A 25,257-nucleotide genomic window follows, 5' to 3' on the forward strand; every position below is an offset into this window, starting at 1 on the left:
GTCAAAAATACCACGTGTGAATTCAACTGACATTGACAGCAGCAGTTGACGTTGACATCCAGCAGCCATTGTATATCACAAGAATCTACAGGTCGAGCAAGTCTCGTAAATTTCACGATTGCGAGCCACGCTTCACGCAACCGTGTTTGCGTACTTGTGTTTCGAGTTGCGTGGTCGTGCAGAGTTATATTTACCAATTCGCGCAATCGTACTTGAGACGCTGTGTCAGGTGAGGTGTTTGAAAATTTGTGTAACTTGATTGCTTGATTCTGTGGTGTGAAGGTGGTTAAACTTTTGTTTTATTTTTTTTTTGTTTTGTTTGTTTTTGTTGTTGCGAATATATCGCAGAAAGTTTTTAGATGAAGTAATTGTATGATGAAGATACACAGAAAATACAAGAGGGCAGCATACTTTGCAAAACAACTGTTACAATTTGAAATCAACAATTTGTTAAGTTGTTGTCTTGCAGAGGAATATTTATAATCAATGCTTGCAGGTAAAAAAAGTGACTTTTTAAAAAATTATATCTTGGAAACTAAAAATTATTTTTATTTATAATTGAAACATGTAAAAGTATAGTACTCTCAAAAAAATTTCAGCCAAAAATATTCATTTTTGTAGAGTTGACTGCAATTTTTCGACAACAGCCCTTTTTTGCCGTGAGCAGCATAACAAGTCCAGTCTCATCTGAAATCAAAGTTTCTTGTAGTTTATACCTCTGGCTAGTGAATCAACAAAGGATTTTTTATTAGATGAGGTCATTTTTGTTTTATAAAAAAAACTACTTTAAAAATGAGAAAAATTGGGGTCAAAAATGTGTTTAAACTTATGTAAAATCTTCAAATTTCATTTTTTTTTAATTCCTTCGTTCATATTCTAGCCAGAGGTATAAACTACAAGAAACTTTTTGATTTCAGATGAGACTGGACTTAGTTATGCTGCCAACGCAAAAAAACTTAAACTCTACAAAAATGAATATTTTTGGCTGAAACTTTTTTTGAGACTACCTTAAGTACTATACTTTTACATGTTCCAATTATAAATAAAAATAAATTTTAGTTTTCGAGATATAATTTTTTTAAAAAGTCACTTTTTTTACCCACAAGACCCCTTAAAAAAATGTTTGGAAGAATATGTTTGATGGCCAAGATGCATACATATATTTAGAAGGAAAGTTCCTGATTTCTGTAGTATAATACATAATACCGAAGAGGAAGTAGCCCTAAGCGCCGGACTCCACTTGCGATTTGTAGTTGTGAAGATTGAACACATTCTTTCAAATAGAAGTCAATCCATGATTATTTAGTCACAAATGGATTGACTTGTATTTGAAACAATGTGTTCAATCTTCCTGATTACAAATCGCAAGTGGAGTGCGGCGGTAATAACACCAAAATATTCCATATAGGTCCATAGAAGGTACACAGACATTGAAAAATTCCTGGAATATCCCCGAAAACATGTTCCCTGAGAACATCCCAGGAAAATCCTGTGTCAGCATTTTAAACATTACCTGAATGTCTTATTGGAACATTCCATGAATGTCCACGAATGTTCTCTGGACATTCAAAATATATTTTGTAGACATTCCCTGGATATACCAGAAATACAGTGATGAGCGCTCTAATAACCGGCAAAATAGCACAAAAGATGTATTAAGTAGTGAGATAAAAAGACATGAAACTAGTCGAGCTGGGAAATTTAGCGATATTAACTTATACATTTAGATTGTATTGATTGTGTACCACCTTCAGACGTATCAGACGAGTTTGGAAACTACCACTGTCACAGTGACAGTTTTAGTTGACATACTCCTCCGATATGTGTAAAGGTGGGATCAATATAACGTAAATTTAAAGGTTAATTTCGCTAAATTTCCCAGCTCGACTAGTTTCATTTCTTTTTATCTCACAACTAAATATTTTGCCGGTTATTAGGGCACTCATCACTGTACATCCTTGCTGATGTGACAATACCTCCTATCTGTTTTTTCATGAGTTTTGTATGAGAGATGGAAAAACATGTTTTAAGGTCACCTCCTGTGTTCATATGTAAGTTTTGACTTGTTTTGTAGTTCATAGATAGTTTAATTTACTACAAAACAAGTCAAAAAATATCATATGAAAACAGGAGGTGACCCTAAGACAAGTTTTTAGTCTCTCTTACAAAACTCATGAAAAAACAGATAGGATGTATTATTACATCACTGACGATATGTGGCCATACCAAATAATACATCCTTGATAAATATAAACATTTTTATTGAACAAAATCTTTTCATACATTTTTTTAATGCAATTTACTGATATTCCTAAATATTTCAAAAAAATGTGTCACATTTGCTTTGTAAACCTTTCTTTTGCCTTTCGTAGCCACATATTCCGTTTCCTTCCTGGTTTTTTTGTAGACCACTTCTCTCAGCTGATTCTAAAAAAAATAAAATAAAGGGTAATTTTTCTATCCTTTACAATTAACAATCAGAAGAAATATTATTTACAGATAATGATATGTATAATAATAATAGGTTTGTTCTAGCATCAGTTTGAAACCATCAGCGAATAGTGGACCAGCGCGAGTAGAGGGGATCGCACTGGTGACTGTATTATGTTCTTTTACTGACCAACTGTTTGCTGATGGTTTTTGACTAGTTTGACCGTTTGCTAGAACAAACCTAATAATAATGAATATTTTGTATTTTGACAATGACATCTGATGTGGAAGTCAAAACATTAATAAAATTATTTTTTCAAGTTAACTTTCACATGCGCGTCTTAAAATTTAATACTTATATCATAAATAACTATTAAAACTATCTTAAGAGGAAACAGTATAGATCAACAGGTAGCGAAAATGTGTTCCAAGATTGCGGCTGTAATTTTGAATATTTTTCAAGATATTTGGCACACATATTCGTAATATAATAAAGAATGGCGGTACAGAGCCCAATTTGAAAAATATATTAATATGTGGAAATTACTCTGTAATTAAATACAATATAAAAAAAACGAGCTTGTACCGCCATTAAGAAGAACAAAAAAATACACTTTTTTCAAATACAACTTTTTTATCCGATTTTGTGTTATTTTGGAACTACTAAAATTTTTTATTTTATTAGTAGTTCCAAAATTACACAAAATCTAGGCATCGGATAAAAAAGTTTATTTGAAGAAAGTGTATTTTTTTGTTCTTCTTAATGGCGGTACAGGCTCATTTTTTAAATATTGTATAATTACAGAGTAATTTCCACATATTAATATATTTTTCAAATTGGGCTCTGTACCGCCATTCTTTATTATTTTACGAATACGTGTGCCAAATGCCTCGAAAAAATATTCAAAATTACAGTGACAATCTTGGAACACGTTTTGGCTACCTGTTTATCGCTACTGTATTACCTTAAAACATTGCAATTTGCTAAACCAGTATATTTTACTCTACTACTACTCTACTAGCTACCTCATTTTCCACTGTTTCTAAAGACTTGTTTACATGGGTAGAGTTTTGAGGAGAGTAGAGTAGTGGTAGTACTCTACCAAAAATGGCTTGATACCATTCACGTGAGGAGAGTACAAGTATAGTACTGATGCTAGTATAGTGAAACCGATTTTTGTATTTTTAAACACTCTTGATTATAAGTGCACCTTAAATTCTTAATTTTTTGCTTAAGCTTGTTTACTCCAAAGCCCCCTTTGCCATTCTTTCGACGATTTCATCCTCCGCAGCTTGCTGCAAACTTTTATTTCTGTAGTATACACTACCTAAATTCCATAAACACTGGTATTCGCCGTATTATAGCTCTACAAGTTTTAAAGTTTCATCTTCGGTGAACTTCATTTTCACTATTTACACAAAACACAATTCCAGCCAGAATGACAGCGCCCCCATGTACTCTCCTACCTACTCTATTCTGCCATAATTGAGCGTGTTCTATGGGTAGAGTGTGCAGCCGAGTAGACATTTTGGCAGTAGTGGTGGTCATAGAGTAGTTACTTTGCCATAGGTTGCTAGTCACTCTACTTTAACTCCAACTATACACTCTACCAGCTATTCTACTGTGCTGAGCATTTTTACAGGTAGAGTTACTCTACTCTATCAAGTACTTGCATCATTACTCTACCCGTGTAAACAAGTCTTAAATCTACTGAATGAAAATCTACTTAATCTTAATCTACTCTTAATGAAAAATGTCTAAAATCATTTACCCACCTAGTATTATTGTAGAATTTAAGACAGTCCAGTGCCTTATAAATAATTTCAATATGAATATTTTTCCCTTTAATTCTCCTTTGATACCACTCCATTTTAGATTTTGGGGAACTTATTTCATTGTGTTTATAGACCATATTTATTGAAGGAACCCAATCTGGAGATTGTTATTATCTATTAAGTCGGCTGGTTTTCCTATAAGATTAAAATGTTAACATCTTCAAAAATCGTTACTGTTGTAATTGTAACTTACCAGATATAAAATGATTACAGCAGACAGGACAGGAAAATTTTCATTTCGCTAGTAAAACCTGTACATTGTATTGCATTTAACCATTGTTGTCTCTCAGATAGGGTAGAATACCCAGTGATTGGCCATATTTAATATTTGTGTTAGTCATTGGCCCCCATTAAAAAACTTTTAAAAACAAGGCACCACTGTACAACTAATACTAAATACCAGTATCAAATTCGTCTTCCAACATTCAAGGCCACTTCCATAAAATTTCGTTGTTAAACAGTCTGCCATTTGCGTGCTACAACTCGTTGTTAACAGGTCTCTCAGTCATGTGTAGTATTAGTTAGATTTCTAAAGTATTTGCTAAGGGCGACTACATTTTGGTAAGTGTTTGTGCAGTTTATTTTCTTTAAAACCCTGATTTTCTTACTTTGATTGTGTTAGTTACGTAATTGGTGGCTAATTAAATAATTTTTTTATGTTATAACTAGTAAATTTAAGAAAATAAATGACGGCCAATCTCTAGATTATAAAACACATACTACATTAGTGATTGGCCTGATGGCCAATAACTGAATTTTAAATATCTCGACGAAATTATATTTTCTATAAATGATTTTGAACTCTTTTGGCGTATTAACTCTATTGCTAGTCTATATGCTACAAACAAATCATTAAAATCAGTTATTGGCCGGGGGCCAATAACTGATGTTACACAGGGCCAATAACTGATTTTTACAAATTTGCAGGTAATATTGAACTGAACTTTTTTGGAACAATGCCTAAAATTATTGACGGAGAGAAATATCAAAAAAAGTATACAGAAGAAGAGCTTCAAACTGCCCTAGATGAAATAAACAACGGGTTTTCATTACGAGAAGTTTCAAGGCGCTATAAAATTCCAAGGGCAACCCTACAATTTCGAAAAAGTAAAAAATTTACGAAACCAAATTTAGGACCTAATCCAGTTCTTCTACCAGAAGAAGAAAAAATTTTGGTGAACTGGATTTTCGAAAATCATAGGAAAGGGTTTCCACGTCGAAAGGAAGATGTGCAGGAATCAGTTAAGCAGTTTCTTGATAGTAATCCCAGAGATAATCCTTTTATTAACAATCGTCCTGGCGAAACTTGGTACAAAGCTTTCCTACGAAGAAATCCCGAGATTTCTTTGCGTACAACAGAAGCTGTAACCGCGGCTAGCGCAAATGTTTCGGAAAGTGACATACGAAAATGGTTTTTTGAAGTTGAAAGTTTTTTCATAGAAAAAGGACTTACGGAAGTGTTACAGTACCCCGATCGTATTCTGAATGCAGATGAGACATGTTTTAATCTGTGCCCGAAAAACAGTAAAGTTCTAGCGCCTAGGGGGGCATCAAATGTTTATGAAGTAGAACATGCATCGTCTAAATCTAACATCACTGTGATGTTTACTTTTACAGCATCTGGAGGAATAACACCACCGATGGTCGTGTATCCATATAAACGGCTTCCTGCGAATATCGCCAAGTCTGTTCCTGGTGAATGGGGCATTGGCCTTTCTGATACGGGCTGGATGAAAGCAGAATTAATGTGTGATTATATTGAAAACATACTTTATCCGCATTTAAAAAAGGTGAATACGTCTTTTCCGGTCATTTTGTTTTTAGACGGTCATCGAACACACATGACGTACAACCTTAGTATCTTATGTAAAAAACTAAATATTGTTTTAATATGTCTATATCCTAACTCTACGAGACTTCTTCAACCGGCAGATGTGTCAGCTTTCAAGCCTATCAAAAGTGGATGGAAAAAGGCTGTTATACAATGGAGACGAGATCATCATTCAGAGACATTATCAAAAGAGCATTTTGCAAATGTTCTGAAAATTGCCGTGGAACAAACTGGAAAGTCAGAAACAATAAAAAGTGGATTCAAGGCTTGCGGACTATACCCTTGGAATCCAAACGCTTTAGATTATTCCAAGTGTCTTGGAGGACAAAAAATATTGACAGTTGAATCCGAAACAAAGTCAGAAAATCTAAGTAACACATTTTTAAGTTACAAAGATTTCTCTCGCATAGTAGGAAATCGCATTATTCAAGAATTTAACAATGATTATAAGGATGTCACAGAAAATGAACAACCACTGTTGTTTAAGTTATGGAAAAGTTTTAAACACATTCCTCAGGCCATAGAAGTGATTCCGGTGGAACAGCAAACTTTAAATATGCCTACCGATAGCACTGTCCATACAGAAGAGCCTGAACCTTCCGATTTCAACATTAATGAGATTCCTGTATTAATTGTAAGTCACGATCAAATATTAGATGGGCTGCTGGATGAAAATATTCAAATTATTAATGTCCAAGATATGCCCCCTGAACATACAGGCACGGAGCAAATTGAACTATCAAGGCCTAATAATAATGAAAACACAAACGAACAAAGACCTCCAAATCTGAATGAGACTTTGCAGTTTGCAAAGACACCTAAACGAAAAGGAAACAGAAACACCGAAAAAATAACATATGCAATTACATCTACCCAGTGGATTAAAAGAAAAGCTGAGGAGGAGGAATCTAAAAAAAAGATTGCTGCAGAAAAGGAGGAGAGAAAAAGACAACGTTTGGAAAAGAAGGCTGTTACAGTAAGCAAAATTTCCAAGAAGGTTAAAAGTTTAAAAACTGCCAAGAAAGAAAAAACACAAAGTAAAAAAACAGAGAAAAGTATAAACCGAGAAATAAAAGATGATGATAAGCCTAAAATGTTGAACAAACTTACCGAGCAACCTATCTTACCAGAGAAGGATTCTTTTAATACATGTGAAGACAATTGGCTTCTTGATAAATTTTTGTCAGATATACCATCTTCCTCGTCTTTTCAAGATAACAAAAAATGTGATTTGAAAAATATTGCAATAGAGAAGGTAAAAAAGAGTTTATTTACCGATGAGGTAATGGAAACCTACAAGAATAATTCGTTATTTAAAAATCCTAAGCTGACTGAGGGTCTTTGCTTCTCGTGTACTTATAATTTTAAAGAGCAAAATCTTGGAATTAAATGTAACTTTTGCCGAAGGGCCTACCACATTTCTTGCATAAATAGACTTAATATGCATAAATCAAATTCACAAACATTTAGCTGCAATATATGTCTAAAAAACCAACATAAAATTAATTAAGTCTTATACTTATGTATCATTTTTTACTTTTATATTAAAAGGGAGTTATATTAATAGGGAATTATTTTGATTTTGTGTACTATTTTTTACTGTGAATAAATACTACATATTTTAATTAGTACCTAAACCTGTTTCTTTTTTGATTATCTTTTTCGGCCAATAACTGATTGGTGGTGGCTAATCACTAGAAGTTTCATAATCCGTCCTGGCCAATAACTGACAAATTAGTGGCTAATTACTGGAGAAGCCATGCCAATAACTAGTTTTTGACAGAAAGGTATTACACAAGATTTTTTGGAACTTAAATTTGAATCTAGACTAGAAATGTTTGGTTTTGTATAACCTACAACTGATTTTTTATAGGGAGGAACGTAATATTCCTAATGATAAACATTTATTACATAATTCTATGATTTAATCCCTTAATAGAAATGTGACCGGCCAATCACTGGGTAGTCTACCCTACCTTATTTAGTTCAGTTTAAAAGTGAACTTTATCTTGACTTTATCACATTTCACACTTCAAAACACAACACCAATGAAGCATATTATCTTTCTAAATTAATACTTCCAGAGAAAATGTTAAATTAATCTTTGTACAACACAAAATTACAAAGAAATACAACTAAAATTATCTAAAACTCATTAAGAACAGATAGAATAAGATTTATCTTTTACACCCAGTAGCCATATTGACATATTGATTTAATTTTGAAAACGATTATATTTAAATTTGGTAAATATAACTCCGTACGACCACGCAACTTGAAACACAAGTACGCAAACACGGTTGCGTGAAGCGTGGCTCGCAATCGTGAAATTTACGAGACTTGCTCGACCTGTAGATTCTTGTGATTTTTTTACTTTTTTATAGGCTATATTTTTGAGTTATTTGCGAAATACCGTCTAAAAATGTGGTTATTTTGTTGAAAAATGAACATATTCACTCGCAAATAACTCGAAAAGTGTTGACTTGGCGAAAAAGCTCTATTGAACAAAAGTTACTTAAAATTAGTCAGTTTACCCATTTCCGGACTTATTTTGGACATATATTTTTTCACCCCCAGGGCAAAAGCACACATCGGCACAATATCACTTTTTTATTTTGACATGTTAGCTATGTGTGTACCAAATTTGATGTCAATCCAAGCGGTTCTTTAAAATTTAGAGCAAAAACCGTGAAAGAATGGACTAATAAAGATTTTTCTAGAATTAAATCTGTAGCTTCTATAATTTTTTATTTATAACGCTAAAGTCACCCTTCTCACAAACATTCACTGTAAACTAGCGTACGGCGAAGTGCACGGTTGAGTTATTTTAATGTAATTCTTTAACTGATCGATCAAATGAAATTTTAGAAATTGGACATGAAAGTAGAATAATTAAGCTATCTTATGGTTATAATAAAAAAATAAAATTTATGGGCATAAGTACGGTGTGGGCTGAAAGTGAGACTTACATGAATTCTATTTAAAAATGTGTAACTAATACAATTTTCCTTATAAAACTCTCAATTTTGCACAACTTACCTTTCAAACATCTTACTAAACGATGTTTCATTCAAAAAAATCTCAAAAAATTTAATTCAAATGATACGTCTCAACAAATGTAATTTTTGAAAACTTCATAGTTTTACAGAATTAACACCATTTAAAGACGGTATTACTCAAGTTTGAACAGGTCTATTACAGTTTTATAGGTGTCTTTTAAAGCTTAGGATGTAGTCTCTAAAATGCACTGAATTATTTTACTTTAGAAATGAAATACACTATTTCTTTTTGAGAAAATTAAGAAAAATAACAAAAATGTAATACAAAAACCGAAAATTACCAGCTAAAAAATGTTTATACAAAGTGATCAAAACTTTTTTCTGTAAAACTTACCTAAAATACATTTAATAATAAACTTCAACAATAATAAATGTTCAACAAAAAAATTTTGTTTAGCTCTTATACAGTATGTCTGCGTAACTTGGAACCTATTGATAACTTTTTTATTATCAGTCTTACGAAAAAAACTTATCCTTTATAAAATACTCTGCATCATATATAATCTAAGATGCAACCATCAAATATAAAATTTTATTAATTTTATACGTGGTATGTCAAAAAATATGAATTTCACTCAAGAGTAAAGTACCTCTCCAAAATATCGAAAATTGTTATTAAGAAAAGTTGTTTGGAATTAAAAAATATGTTTCAGTGTTCAATTACATCCTTCTAATTAAAATATTGTGAATAATAAAGGCACTTAACTCTTAAAAAAATTCATATTTTTTACATACCTCGTATAAAAATGAAAAATTTTGATATCTGATGGTTGTATCTTAGATTTTAGACCATATAGAGCATTTTATGAAGAATAACTTTTTTTCGTAAAATTGATAATAAAATAGTTACAATACTTGAAATAAAATAATGATGGGTATTCGTAATTTGAGAAAAAATTGAATTTTTTTTTCAATTAGAATGATGTAACTGTATATTAAAATATAGTTTTTAATTTCAAACAACTTTTCATAATAGCATTTTTTGATATTCTGGAATATAAAGGTACTTTACTCTTTAAAGAAATTCATATTTTTGACACAACTCGTATAAAATTGATAAAATTTAATATCTGATGGTTGAGTTTTAGATTTTTGACTATCCAGAGTATTTTATGAAGAATAACTTTTTTCCGTAAAATTGATAATAAAAAAGTTTTCCATGTAATTCCTATCTACGCAAACATACTGTATAAGAGCTTCTGTATAAGAATTTTTAAATTGTAATGCCTTAGAAAAATATAAGCTTGTTTGAATTATTCCGAAACAATGCATGTTTTCGTTCTAATTGCACTCCTCTATTAATTGTAAGTCCAAATCAACAGACAGAGGGAACAATTTTATACTATATGGCAAAAAACTTGCAATCTCTAAGAGATGGGACCCAAGCGAACACGCATTAGAATTTACGATTCAGGTGACACAAAAATATCTTATCATCGACTTTTTTGTGAAATAATATGTATATAACATTTTACAGCAGCTTAAATAAAAATTTAAAAACCTTTGTGAGTTAAGATTTGTAGAGTTTGTAATTTCAATTAATATTCCAGCTCTAGTTTCTCGGAAGAGGCTTTTAGTTGTCTAAAAAATAATTATGCTAACTTTTTTGACATTCTTTGGTTTGAGGTTTAAAAATTATGCGATTTAGTGATGACAATACCTGCTGCAAGTGCGTTTGTAGAACGAAGTTTTTTGTACTAAAGTGAATTAAAAACTTTGTCAGAAATTCCGCAAGTGAGGAGAGGCTAGCTAACTTATTCTTTTTCTCATGATCATCTTTCAGTGCGTCACAGTTTTTCGATTTCTCTCTAACGCATTAAATTGTATGTGACAGAAAAAAAGGCACGTCTGGGAATACTTCGGTAATTATTCTAGTTCGGTGATTATTCTAGTTGTCGATAGATGGCGCCATAATCAAAAAAGAATTATTTATTAAATAAAATAATAATATTATCAATATAATCTGTACAATTTATAAGACTATACAAATGAAAGAAAATACCATTTTATAAATGCAATAGACACAATTGATTTGGTTTTATTCCAAATTGAAAATAAAATTTGACAACTGTCAGATTTAACTAAAATGTCACGTTAGAATAAATGTCATAAATGTGTATTATCACGGACTTACCTTTTTTTCTATAATTTGTGACGCACTGAAAAATGTTCATGAAAAGGAGAATAGCAATTTTGTCAACTGAAAATGAACTTATTAAAGAAATGTCGGAAAATCCCAGTTTTTATGAGTGTATATTAACGAGTTTGCTCAAGAGTGTAACTCGAGTTGTAACTCAAGATTCAGATTTTAAAGAGGCGAATTTAGCAAAAAAATTGCGCACACCTCAATATAAACGACATAGTTTAATTCTCAATAGTTTGGCTAATACTCCATTGAAAAAAGTTGTATTTTAAACTTAGGTGTGACATTTCAGCGTGAAAAAGGCAGTAACACTGGATACTCCCTATGTTAAATATTTACTTTCTTTATACTTGACGATGAAAAAGGTTTTTAAATGAGTTACAACTTTGTTACACGTATGTTTAATTTATAAAGTAATCAAACATATGATGCATCTCATAAGTCAATTTATGGAAATGAAAATAAAAAGGATTTACTAACTTTTTTTCCTTTTTGATAGTTGCAGTGGACAAAATAAATATAGAATAGGTTTGGCTAGGCTATGTAGTGAGAAATTCTAATATTAACATTACACATGTATTTTTTGAAATAGCACAACAAAACGAGGCCAATTCAATGCATGCCCTTATAGAAAACGGAAAGAACATTAAGTCGTATATGCCCCAGACGAATGGATAACCATGATACCTATTAAAGGACACACATGTTAATTTTGAAGCCGATATTAATCGTAAAAGAGTAAAGTAATAAAGTAAAATGGTCTAAAATTAAATAGTTACAGATACGCAATAAAAATGTGATAAGTTTGAGATATTTATTTTATACCATGTTTTCTTCATAGTGATAGGATATTATTGTTATTGTAAAATTTATAACTTCCAATTAAAATTGTGAAAACTGTGAGTTGACATTTTGTTGAAATATACCATAAAAACGAATTTTCTCCTATCTATATTGCCAATAACTCAAAACATACAACCTTTTAATAGTAAAACGGAAAAAATAATTAACACGGAGAGTATAAAATGGTTGTTAGACGAGTTACAACCTTTTTCTACGAAGAATCATGTTTAATCCCAAGGTTATCTCAATCAAACTCAAGATTTTGAATAGTTAATAAAATTACAAAGTATCTCACGGTAATCCCTTATTATGCTATAAATATCATATCGCTTTAGGGTAAAAGAGTCTAATCATTACGCTACAAATTTTTAAAAATTCATGTTTTTGTTTTTTGCCTCCCATGTAAAATCGCTAAAAATGAGTTACAACCTTCTTCGATGGTGTTGTCGAAGTATGATAGAATAATAGAGCTGCACTACAAGTAAAAAGTTTAGTAAGTCTGTTTATAATTTCATTTAATTTACATCCCTTCAAATATCACGGCACGTCACTGGTGTGCACTCTCAAATGTTTTTTCGAATCTCCTGCTACACTAAACTGCTTAAAACAAATTTCACACTTGTAAGGATTTTCTCCAGTGTGCAATCTCAAATGTCTTTTTAAAGTGCCTGCTTCCCTAAATTGTTTAAAACAAATTTCACATTTGTGAGGCTTATCTCCAGTATGCACTATCAAATGTCTTTTTAAATTACCTGCATCACTAAATTGTTTAAAACAAATTTCACACTTGTAAGGTTTTTCTCCAGTGTGCGATCTCAAATGTCTTGTTAAATGACTTTGCCGCGAAAACCGCTGAAAACAAATTTGGCACTTGTAAGGTTTTTCTCCAGTGTGCAATTTTAAATGATCGTTCATATGAGCTTTCTGAGAAAACCGCTTAAAACAAATTCCGCACTTATAAGGTTTTTCTCCTGTGTGAACTTTCGTATGTTGATATAAAGAAACTTTTCGAGTAAACTGCTTAAGACATATTTCGCATTTATAACGTTTTTCTCCAGTGTGTACCACCGAATGTTGTTTTAAAGAAGTTGCATCACTGAACTGCTTAAAACAGATTTCGCACTTGTAAGGTTTTTCTCCAGTATGTAATCGCATATGTCGTTTCAAACTAGATACTGTAGTATACTGCTTAAAACAAATTTCACACTTGTAACATTCTTGGCCAGTTTGAACTTTTTTATTTTTGCTTAATGTTTTTCCCTCACTGCATCTACTTATATAGTTTCCTTTATCATATGAAGATTTAGTTAATGGTTCCATAATTTGCATTTGGTTCTCCTCTTGGAGGAAACCTAAAATACAAAATAACTATAATGTGAAAATATTTCTGGAAGGAACAAATTACATAATGTAGAAACAATGGGTTTTACAAACAAAGAAAAGAAAACAGATTCTGTAAAGCAGTTGTATATTGACCTATACTTTGACAATTTTTTGGAAACATTGATTCACTGCTAAGAACTAATTTTAAAACTTAGGCAAGTAAATGTAGGTACGTCAAATACAGCGATTTTTCTACAAAAATAAAATATTTTGCTAATTCTATATGACCAGGTTCATTAACCTACAAAAAACAAGTAGGTACACAATCTAGACTAGTAAGAGTTTTCCCAGTCACTCACTCTCATCACTTCTTTTTGACGAAAAAAAGAATCTAAAACAGAAAATATGTAGATGTTCCCCAGTGTGTATCATCAATGTCTTTAAATTCCTTTGATCAGAAATACCCTTAAAACAAAGGACACCGCACACATCTTATGGAAGATATAATGTCACTGAGTCACTCAAATGAAATAAAATTTACATTAATAGATTGGTCTGGAAATTTTGATAATTTCATATCAGTGCGCCAACGCTGAATTATTAATATTAATGGCGTAAATTGTAATTAAAGTTAAGCGAAATCATATTTTTTTGAAGTCTATAAAACTATCACTCATAAATAGTATTAGACTAATAGTGACTATTCACAAAGGTTGACCACCCGTGAGTTAAGCGGATTATAAGCGAACTAGAGAAACTATATCCTTTTGTATGCCTGGTCAAATTATACTGATACAGGGTTGCGAAAAAATCTGGCAACACGGTAATTTCTCGAAAATCGGTGGAACAATTTTTATAGATTTTGGTGGGTAAGAGTCTTCTAATACGACCGATATTATAGTGGTAATTACATTGTTGTCAAGTCTTCCGTTTTTCCGGAAATCTAATGAACTTTCTTATTTCAAATGGAACACCCTGTATATTTTTTGCGTGTTGAAGTCCTTAGAAAATACTAATTATTTTTCATGTTACATTTCCTATATCTAAGTGCCATAATGTCGGAGTTATTGCTACATTTATTAAAAAAACATTTTAAACAAATTATAAAGATAAATGTTTTTCGGCTCGAGTAGATATTATTTTAGGTTCCTTGGGTCATTGTAAACAAAAAAGATATTTTGTAATTTTCCTCTAAAGTTCCGAGTAACAAACAATTTAAAACCGAAAAAATTCGAAAAATGGCGGTTTTCTAGGTTCAAAAACACAAGTAAATATTATTTTTGGAACTACAAAGTGACTAAATTCAAGTTCAAACCTAATTTTATCAGTTACCGATAAGTAGTTTGGTCTTATTTAATTTTAAAATATTGTTTTTTAGTTGTTAATGACTTCGCCCTTCCTCTCATATTATGCGCTTCATTAATAATTAAAAAAGCAATGTTTTAGAATAAAACGTGCAAAAATTCTTACAGGGAGCTGATAGAAGAATTGGCTTGAATGTAGGTTCTTCGTACTTCCAAAAATAATATACCTTACTTGTGTTTTGAACCTAGAATCTCGTCATTTTTCGATTTTTTTCAGTTTTAAATTGTTTATAACTCGGAAACAATTAACTTTAGAGGAAAATTACTACAGACCTTTTTGCTCTCAATGATCCACAGAACCTAAAATAATGTCTATCCGAGGCAAAAAAATTGATTTTTATAATTTGTTAAAAAAATGTTTTTTATAAAGGTAGTAATAACTCCGAAAATAAGAAAGTTGATTAGATTTCCGGAAAAACGGAAGACTTGACAACAATATAATTAGCACTATAATATCGGTCGCATTAAAAGACTCTTACCCACCAAAATCTATAAAAATCGTTCTACCAGTTTCCAAAAAATTATCGTGTTGCCAGACTATTTCGCAACCCTGTATTTAGGTCCATTGTTGTGCCTATTATACAGGGTGTCCCGAAAAGATTGGTCATAAATTATACCACAGATTCTGGGGTCAAAAATAGGTTGAATGAACCTCACTTATCTATATACAATAGTGCACACAAAAAAAGTTACAGCCCTTTGAAGTTACAAAATGAAAATCGATTTTTTTTCATATATCGAAAACTCTTAGAGATTATGGCAGCAATATCTTAAAAAATAAAATAAAATGTGTGCACCATAAAACCAAGATTTTCTGGGGGTTTTGCTCCCTTAAACCCCCCAAACTTTTGTGTACGTTCCAATTGAATTATTATTGTGGCACCATTAGTTAAACACAATCTTTTTAGAACTTTTTTGCGTCTTAGTAATTTTTCGATAAGCCAGTGTTTATCGAAATATTTTGAATATTTGTCTAATCCACCACATATTTGTATATGGTTAAGTACGATTATAGAGACCTGTTAATAATCTAAAAATGTATTTATAACTTAAATTTTAGGTATATTTTGAGAAAGAAGCCACATCTCGATAAAAGCTGACTTATCAAAAAGAGACTAAGGGCCGGTTGTTCGAACGCTAATCAAGAAGTTGATTATAATCAATCATTTATTGTAATCAATTTTCTTGATGGGAATCAAATCGCGACATGAAAAATACATGTAAAACACTAATCAGTTATTGATTGTAGGTAAATCAGTAATTAAAATATAGCCGCAGCTCTTAAATTATTAAAAATTGCTTATTATTGTTATTGATGTGTAAGTAAAAACAAGAAATTAACATCAGAAAGAGTTTAATTATGTTTTATTTTAAACTAAAACCAAAATAATAAAATAAATCAGTCAACATAACCTCAAAATGCGACATCTGTCAGAAGTACGCTTAATCAAATATAATTGTAATTAAATATTTGATAATGATCAGTTTTGATTAGCGTTCGAACAACCGGCCCTTAGAGGCAAAAAAGTTTTAAACACACGGTGTTTAACTAATGGTACCACAGTAACAGTTTAATTGAAAGGTACACAAACATTTGGTGGGTTTAAAGGAACAAAACCCCCATAAAATTTTTATGTAAATATATCAAAAAAGAAGCCGCATACTAAGAAGCAAAAAAGTTTTAAAACGTGTTTAACTAATGGTACCACAATAATGAATTAACTGGAACGTATACAAAAGTTTAGCAGGTTTAAGTGAACAAAACCCCCATAAAATTTTTATGGGGTGGTCAAATTTCATTATAATTTTGTTTTAAGATGTTCCTGCTATAAGAATGATACGTCCATTTTCAATAAAAAATCTCTAATAGTTTTCGATATACAGTAGAGCGTCGATAATCCGAACGATCGCTAATCCGAACGCAAAAAAAAATTATAAAATTAAAAAAATATGATCACGGACCGAATTTTTGGATTTAATATGACAGTATGGGCAAAATATGACCGCGGAGTTTTGTTTTGTTAATGCAGAAATACATACAATTTATTATACAGATGTTTTATTCCTTGTTTGTAACTAAAACGTATGTACAAATGTACTATGTTTATGAGCTTTGTATGTATTTTGAACATATGTTCGATAATCCGAACAATTTGATAATCCGAACTACCTCTGTACCAATTAGTTCGGATTATCGACGCTATACTGTATTGAAAAAAATCGATTTTCATTTTGTAACTTCAAAGGGCTGTAACTTTTTTATGAGCACATTTGTACTAAGGTAAGTTAGGTTCACTCAAACTATTTTTGACCCCAGAATGTGTGGTATAATTTATGACCAATCTTTTCGGGACACCCTGTATATCAACGATTTATTTTTAGATATTAATAACAGAAACTTATGTTTTGCGGATGATCTTAAAATATACTGTGAAATTAAAACATTAAAATTGATAACTGTATATGTAGATTTGCAGAATGATCTAAATTATATAGATACTTGGTGTATAAAAAACAAACTCTTTCTTAATGACAATGAGTGTAAAGTAGGTAGTAAGTTATTCTAGAAAGGAAATAAGGTTAATTCTAATCATTTAATTCAGGGGTCAGAACTGGAAAAATCTAATAGCATTAAAGATTTAGGAGTTATATTTGATTCAAAATTAACCCTTAACAACCATATTGAGCAGAAAGTATCCGATGCTATGAAAATTTTTATCATCAGAAACTCTAGAAATTTTAGCGATATAAGACCGATTAAACTGCTGTATCTATTGCTAGTGCGAACAAAACTAGAATATTGTAGCTTAATATGGTATCTTATTTATGTTATATGCAACAGATTGAAAACGTACAACGAAAACTTTTTAAAATATGTAGCATTTAAGGTTGATGGAGTATATTCTGCCCATGGTTATGATTACGATTTGTTATGTAACAGGTTTAATATTGTAAATTTAGAGTTAAGAAGAATTATATTTTCGGTTTCATTTTTATTTAAGTTGTTACACAATTGTGTTGACTGCAGTGATATATTAGGCCAAATTAGATTTAATGTGCCACGAATAACTTTTAGGTCAACTATCGTATTTACTTGTCCATGTGCGAGATCAAATATGTTACTGAAGTCACTCATTTATATTTCTTATTTACATATGTTTTTAATTTCTTATTTATTAGTCCAGGAACCAAAGCTTTTTCTACAAATATTTCTACAAAATGGATCAATTTGCTTGAAAATTTGAAAATAAGTAGTGGATAGTCCATGGATCAAAATCTATATGATGCCGACAGGTGCTTTTACCATGGGGGTGGTTGCCACCTCATCTCGGGGGCAGAAATTTTTTATTATATTTTGACCGCAAAAGTTAATAAAAAACATTCATTCTAAGCAAAAAATGTTCTATACACTTTTTTGATAAAATTGATAGTTCTTCATTTATTCGCTATCGAAAGTGTTAGTTTTATATCTCAAAAATCATTGTTTTTCGATGGTATACTCATTTACGATTCACTCAATTTTTGCCATAGAACAAATTTTATCAAACTAAGTTCTTGGGAATTAAATTACCTACAATTTCATATTTAAACATTTTTTCGTATCTCTAATTCTAATCTTTCTATTCTGAAGAAAATGGTATTTTTTACCAAATTGCAAACATTCGTTATTCGCCTTAAACTTCAGTTTTTTAAAAACTAATCATTCTAAGCCAGTCAAACTTCTAGAATACATTAATAATACATAAATAAAGAAGAATAAATAAGGCCAATGACTAAAAACACCGCTAACTTACATTATTATGCTTCAAATTGGATTTCTCCTTTTTTTTTCAAAAAAATATATTGATTTTCAACAGTAACTTTTTTTATTTTTTATCTTAGAAAGTCCGTTAAAAAAGAACTTTGTAGGTTTTAACAAGATCTATAAGGCTATTAATATTAAATCCTTTTAAAATTCTCAGTCACAAAAAGAGGTGGCTTTGAAAGGGTTGGTAAAGGTGATCTTTGCACGATATTACGAGTTTTAATTGTCAATAGCTCACTCAATTTTTGCCGTAAAAAATTTTTGCAAACCAAGTTCTTGGGAATTAAATAATCTACAACATCATATTAAATATTTTTCCTATCTCTGATGCTAATCTTTCTATTCTGAAGAAAAGGGCATTTCTTACCAAACTACAAAAACTCGTTATTCGCTTTTAACTCAATTTTTTTTAAAACTAATCATTCCAATCCGATCAAACTTCTAGAATCTATTAACCTTTAACTACCCGCGCATCAAGTTATGACATAACTACACGCGTGGCGTACTTTATACGCCACAAGAAAATACACAATAACAGCGGATTTCTTTATTTTTTTTTAAATACACTTAGTTGTTGTTTGTTATAAACCTTATTCGGCATCAGTGAATACTTGGAGTTCCTTCTCAGTAAGCCAATTAAGATTTATAACTGGAATCATGGAATAACTGAATTCCATGATAAATAAAATTGCTAATAATTTTTTTTTTTAAATATGATATCTCACGGGAGAAAAAGTATTGTTTATAAAGAAAAATATATTTTGTGCCATAATAACTAAAAAACAATTGAAATATGTACTTATATTACTACTTATATTAATATAATCGTGGCGTATATTGTCCCCCACCGGAAACAACAAATAATAAACTGTAAATTACGATCTTCCCAGAACGCCGATTATAACGAAACTAAAACCAAATTGTAAAGCACATTCCAGTGATAGGTTAGAGACATAAACAAGGTCAAAAATTAAATTTTTAAATATATTTGTAGTAGAATTCTTATATATGGCGTACAAAGTCTTATATATGACGCCAGCGCGTGTAGTTAAAGGTTAACAATACATAAATCAACAAATCCAAATCAGGTCAATGACAAATTTTAATTAGGGTGGTGATTAGGGGGTTGTTTACAGTTTAGAATAAAACTGAACCTTTTTGTGAAAATTTAAATGTTATTTATTGGAAGTAATAAGAAGTTGTGATTTATACTTGAATATATTTAATGTTGGACTTAAATTTCCAAGTGAAATATCTAAAGTTAATGTTTTGGTATATTTATTTTGTTGGCAACAATGAAAATGGTATCAAATATTATACAGAAATAGCTCTGATGTAAAACTGTCAGGCTAGGTAAGAGATATGCCATGCAAGGCGGACTTGCATAGCCTTGCTGTAAGGTTGCTTTAAAACAAATTTTACACTTGTAAGGTTTTTGATCAGTATGTGTTCTCAAATGTCTTTTTAAAGTCCCTGCTATATTACACTGCTTAAAACAAATTTCACAATTGTAAAGTTTTTCTCAAATGTAAATTTTCGTATGTAGGTATATCCAAAGATTGTTTATGAGTGGACTGCTTAAAACAAATTTCACACTTTTATGGCTTTTCTACAGTGTGCGTTCGCAAATGTCTTTTTAAATTACTTTGATGGGAAAACTGCTGAAAACAAATTTCACACTTGTGAGGTTTTTCTCCAGTGTGCACTCTTAAATGTTCTTTCAACTGACTTGCTCGGGTAAACTGCTTAAAACAAATGTCACACTTGTGAGGTTTTTCTCCAGCGTGCGTTAACAAATGATTTTTCAAAATTCCTGTTTGAGAGAATTGCCTAAAACAAATTTCGCACTTGTAAGGTTTTTCACCAGTGTGCGTTTTTATATGATCTTTCAAATGGTGTGCTACACTAAACTGCTTAAAACAAATTTCGCACTTGTGAGGTTTTTCACCAGTGTGCCTTTTTATATGATTTTGTAAATGGTGCGTTACACTAAACTGCATAAAACAAATTTCACACTTGTAAGGTTTTTCTCCAGTGTGCACTCTCAAATGTGTTTTTAAATTACCTGCTTCATTAAATTGTTTAAAACAAATTTCACAGTTGTGAGGTTTTTCTCCAGTGTGCGTTCGTAAATGATTTTTCAAAGATCCTATTTGAGAAAATTGCTTAATACAAATTTTGCACTTATAAGGTTTTTCTCCTGTGTGAACTTTCGTATGTTGATATAAAGAAACATTCTGAGTAAACGGCTTAAGACATATTTCGCATTTATAACGTTTTTCTCCAGTGTGTACCACCGAATGTTGTTTTAAATAAGTTGCATCACTGAACTGCTTAAAACAGATTTCGCACTTGTAAGGTTTTTCTCCAGTATGTAATCGCATATGTCGTTTCCAACTAGATACTGTAGTAAACTGCTTAAAACAAATTTCACACTTAAAACATTCTTGGCCAGTCTGAACTTTATTATTTTTGCTTAATCTTTTTTCCTCACTGCATCTACTTATATAGTTTCCTTTATGATATGAAGGCTTAGTTAATGGTTCCATAATTTGCATTTGGTTCTCCTCTTGGAGGAAACCTAAAATACAAAATAACTATAATGTAAAAATTTTACTGGAAGTCACAAATGTTTTACAAACAAAGAGAAGAAAACGGTTTCTGCAAAGCAGTTGTATATTGACCTATACTCTGACAATTTTTTGGAAGGATTGATTCACTGCTAAGAACTAATTTTAAAACTTAAACCAGTAAATGTAATGGACCAAGAGCTAGCAACGTCGGAAAAAGAGCTGATTCTTTAATATATTGTTCCCTATGCTTCCTCGAACACCGTACCGGCCATCTGGCTACAGATACAGGTTGCGTTCATTACTGTGCAGCACATTTGTACAGGTAAATATATCGAATTTAAAATTATTATTTTAAGACGAAAAATTTTTTTGTCATTACTTTTTAAACATTATTTCACACATACATATTAAACATTATTATTCAGTATTAAACAGACATTTCTGTGGTTTAAAAAGTAAAGACAAAAAATTTTTCGTCTTAAAATAATTTTAAATTCAATATACAAGGTAACTGATTAGTGTGATAAAGCTCAGTAGATCCGCTATAGTAAAAGATAGCAATAAAAGTTAATAACCAAAATTGTAGCCAACTTTGAGCTTAACATTACAAAATTAGTTAGAATGTTACAGGGTGTTCGATAGCATAGTGGCAGACCAAACTTGTTTTTTTTTTTAATTTAACACGCTATATTTTTTTATATTCGATATCCTCTTAACTTCCCCATCACAAAAATATAAAGGTTTGTTATGTTATATAGGGCTTTTACAAAGTTATAACCAAGTTTTCTATAAAAGTCGTAACAAGTTCAGCTCCCTGTATAAATAAAAATAAGCACAACAGCAATGCTTTATTGGTGCCATATTTTTTTGTTGACTGAAAATTTTTATTTTTAAGAAATTGCTAATTTTCTTTATATCGAATACAGGGTGAGTCAAAACGCAAGTAGGTACATTCTTTTTCAGAAAGTTTAAATGGAATAACCTGTATTTTATATCACTATCGAAAAGTACCATTACCATACTTTAATTTTTGTATAATATTCCATATGACTAAATTTGTTAGTTTTCGAGATATTTTCATTTTTCAGAGCAAGTTATTAGAGAGATATCGCAAAGGCATTTTTACCGCACGCTAATAGCGGAATACGCTATTTTGACATGTATGCAAGCGCAGAGTGAATGTTACACTAATACCGGATAACGTGTTCCGCTATTTAGGTCGAAATAAAAGACGGTAATAACGTTAACGCTAATTTGACATTTGGGATGAAACATAAAAATAATTTGGAGAATACAAATTTTATAAACTAAAAATTGTAAATTATCTTGTTTCCTGTGTTGAGAAATGCTTGTGTTCTTATTTTGTCTACAATAGACTGCTTTTTGTGGATATTAGATATTCAGATATTTTACATTATTTTTATACTGATTATTTATATTTATTGTTGGTTAAATCATTCAAATTAAAATGCATGTCAAACCTGCTCAATATCCAAATTCATTTTTCAATAAAAAAACATTTACAGTATGGTTGTCATAATAACGTTAAGCCCCGCCCAAAACATTTGCGATAACTCTCTTGATGCCAGTGTTGAAATAGGCCGTTATCCTTTATTTACGTCTTGACTCATTATTAACGTTAACCTTTGCGATATCTCTCTATTAATTAGGGATTTCTATTTAAAATTACTGAGAAAATAATGTACTTGCGTTTTGACTCATCCTGTAGTCCAGGGATCACCAATTAGTGTCCCTGGCTGTCCGTTTCGAAAACCTGTGACACTTCCGGGGTCCGGACCTAATGCTACCTATATCCGGTTGTTCTGATTCGGTTTCTTTGTGGATACTTGGTAAAAAATATATCCATCATAACAACAAATCAGAAGGATACCGGGCGAAATTTTTAGACAGAAATTGTTAAAACACTTTTTTTTAACACATTCAAAACATCACGTTTTTGTCCATGAAAATGTTTTTATCATTTTTGGGTCATCTTAAACAAAAAAGATCTTCTTTCGCAAAAGTTGATAGAATGCGAGTTTTAGGCGATTTAAAATCTAAAAATGCGAAATTAAGCTTTAAAACTCATTTGTAAATATTTATTTTTGAGGTTGTCAAGTGCCTAAATTGAAGTTTAAACATTCAATTTCAAGTTTCTTATAAGTAATCGGGCATATTTTAATTTAAACTGTTGTTTTTAATTATACGCGTCCTCTCTATATGATTGGCGTATTTAATTAGCACATTGGCAATAATTAATTGAATAAATAAATAAATTATCTAAAAAAAAACTATGTTAATAATATATTATAAAATTTTAATAAATGTACAGTAGGTATTTGTTGGGAATTTTTGGCATAAGTACGTATAATATGTATACATGCGACAGACACACATCATAAAGTGCGACGACCGGCGATTAACAATTAAAAAACAACGGTCTATATTGAAATAAGCCCCGATTACTCGTTAGAATCTTGAAATTAAATGTATAAGCTTCAATTTAAGCACTAGTCAACCAGAAAACTAATAATTTGCACATGAGTTTTCCAGCATCGAAAATGTGTGTGCGTATTTTCACATTTTTCACATTTTAAATCGCTTACAACTCGAAAACTATCAACTTTTGAGAAAAATGACAAGAAACCTTTTTTGTTTAAAGTCGCCCAAAAAACCTAAAAATGCATTTTCGGGCTAAAAGATAATTTTGAATTTATTTAAAAACATTTTTTTCTATATAAAAAAATGTTACACCTTTCTGAAGTCTGGAATGAGTTTAGTGCAACTAATTTTCATTAGGAAGGGAGTTGAGATTCATCTGTTAGCTCAGATCTGTACCGATTTTTAATAAAGTTCATTCTTGAAAAAGCGGCTAAAAGCAATTTCATGGACAAACATTTTCAAAATTGCAAAACACTATATTCTGAATTTAATCGCGGTCCGCACAAAACTAGCTTACAGTCCGGATGCGGACCGCGGTCCGCTAATTGGTGACCCCTGCTGTATTCGATATAAAGAAAATTTTCACAGTCAACAAAAAAATATGGCACCAATAAACCATTGCTGTTGTGCTTATTTTTATTTATACAGGGAGCTGAACTTATTACGATTTTCTTAGAACATTGGTTATAACTTTCTGGAACGAAAAAATTAATGTTTTTAATAAGTTTTCTGCTAATAACTCCGAAAGTTCTCGTTTTATCAAAACTAGTGTTGGAAAATTCTCGAAAATGAAAATCAGAGAATATTCCCGAGAATATTCTCGATATGGAGAATTTTCTGAGAATGAACCCTACGACGCACTTAGGGATATTGTTGAAGATGAAATAGGGTATTAAAAATCATGAAATTATATACAAAATTATGAGACTAAACAACAGTTTTCTTTATACAGGGTGTCCCAAAAGTAGTGGAACGGTCGAATATTTCGCGAATTAAACATCGGATCGAAAAACTGAAAAATACGTGTTCAATCATTTTCAAAAATCTATCCAATAACACCAAACACCAACCCCCACTACACCCCCTGGAGTTGGTCTGGAGGGTAACTTTAAAATCTCAAATGGAAACCCCTAGTTTTTCTTGCAGATTTGGATTCGTTACGTAAAAGTAAGCAACTTTTATTCAAGACATTTTTTCGAACTGTGGATAGATGGCGCTATAATTGAGAAAAACGATTTATCCTGATACTATAGGTAAATTATAGAAACGGTCTAATATCTCGAGAAATACACTTCCAAATGAGAAACCAAAAAAAGGTTTTTAATACTTTTCGAAAACCTATCGAATAACACTAAACATGACCCTCAAACCCACCCCCCTGGAGGTGGGGTGGGGGGTAACTTTAAAATCTTAAATAGCAACACCCACTTTTTATTACAGATTCGGATTCGTCATGAAAAATTAAGCAACATTTATTCGAAACATTTTTTAGAATTGTTGATAGATGGCGCTTTAATTGGAAAAATACGATTTATTAGCGCCATCTATCAGCAATTTTAAAAAATGTTTCGAATAAATGTTGCTTAATTTTTCATGACGAATCCGAAT

The 25,257-nt window shown here is 31.0% G+C and overlaps 2 protein-coding genes and 1 long non-coding RNA gene across 4 annotated transcripts in view; 1 reads left to right on the top strand and 2 right to left on the bottom strand.

The window, feature by feature from the left end:
- Nucleotides 1–1,376: 1,376 nt before the first annotated feature.
- LOC126885861 (uncharacterized) lies at nucleotides 1,377–4,680 on the bottom strand. The gene is made up of 3 exons (XR_007698469.1): nucleotides 4,460–4,680; nucleotides 4,207–4,401; nucleotides 1,377–2,427 (listed from the first exon to the last, which is right to left on the bottom strand). It is a non-coding gene; the product is annotated as an uncharacterized LOC126885861 (long non-coding RNA).
- On the top strand, nucleotides 4,559–7,728 carry LOC126885851 (uncharacterized). The gene is made up of 2 exons (XM_050652619.1): nucleotides 4,559–4,827; nucleotides 5,194–7,728. Exon 2 carries the CDS (start codon nucleotides 5,223–5,225, stop codon nucleotides 7,605–7,607), a length of 2,385 nt encoding a protein of 794 aa, XP_050508576.1. The 5' UTR covers nucleotides 4,559–4,827; nucleotides 5,194–5,222; the 3' UTR covers nucleotides 7,608–7,728.
- A 2,265-nt stretch (nucleotides 7,729–9,993) lies between these two features.
- The window catches only part of LOC114332313 (zinc finger protein 726-like), a 28,852-nt gene continuing 13,588 nt past the window's right edge, over nucleotides 9,994–25,257 (bottom strand). Inside the window, exon 2 of one of the 2 annotated variants that reach the window (XM_028282101.2) lies at nucleotides 9,994–13,494. In XM_028282101.2, coding sequence (XP_028137902.1) covers nucleotides 12,680–13,494 — 815 coding nt within the window. In that variant the 3' untranslated portion in view covers nucleotides 9,994–12,679. Of the gene's footprint in view, nucleotides 13,495–19,895; nucleotides 21,216–25,257 lie in introns of those variants that run through there. The other variant, XM_028282099.2, reaches the window with a different exon arrangement.

The sequence above is a fragment of the Diabrotica virgifera genome, chromosome 6, assembly GCF_917563875.1.
Source record: "Diabrotica virgifera virgifera chromosome 6, PGI_DIABVI_V3a".
Lineage (NCBI taxonomy): Eukaryota > Metazoa > Arthropoda > Insecta > Coleoptera > Chrysomelidae > Diabrotica > Diabrotica virgifera.

What these genes read in the sequence shown, in the direction of transcription:
- LOC126885851 (XM_050652619.1), top strand. Translation starts at nt 5,223, where the DNA reads ATGCCTAAAATTATTGACGGAGAGAAATATCAAAAAAAGTATACAGAA.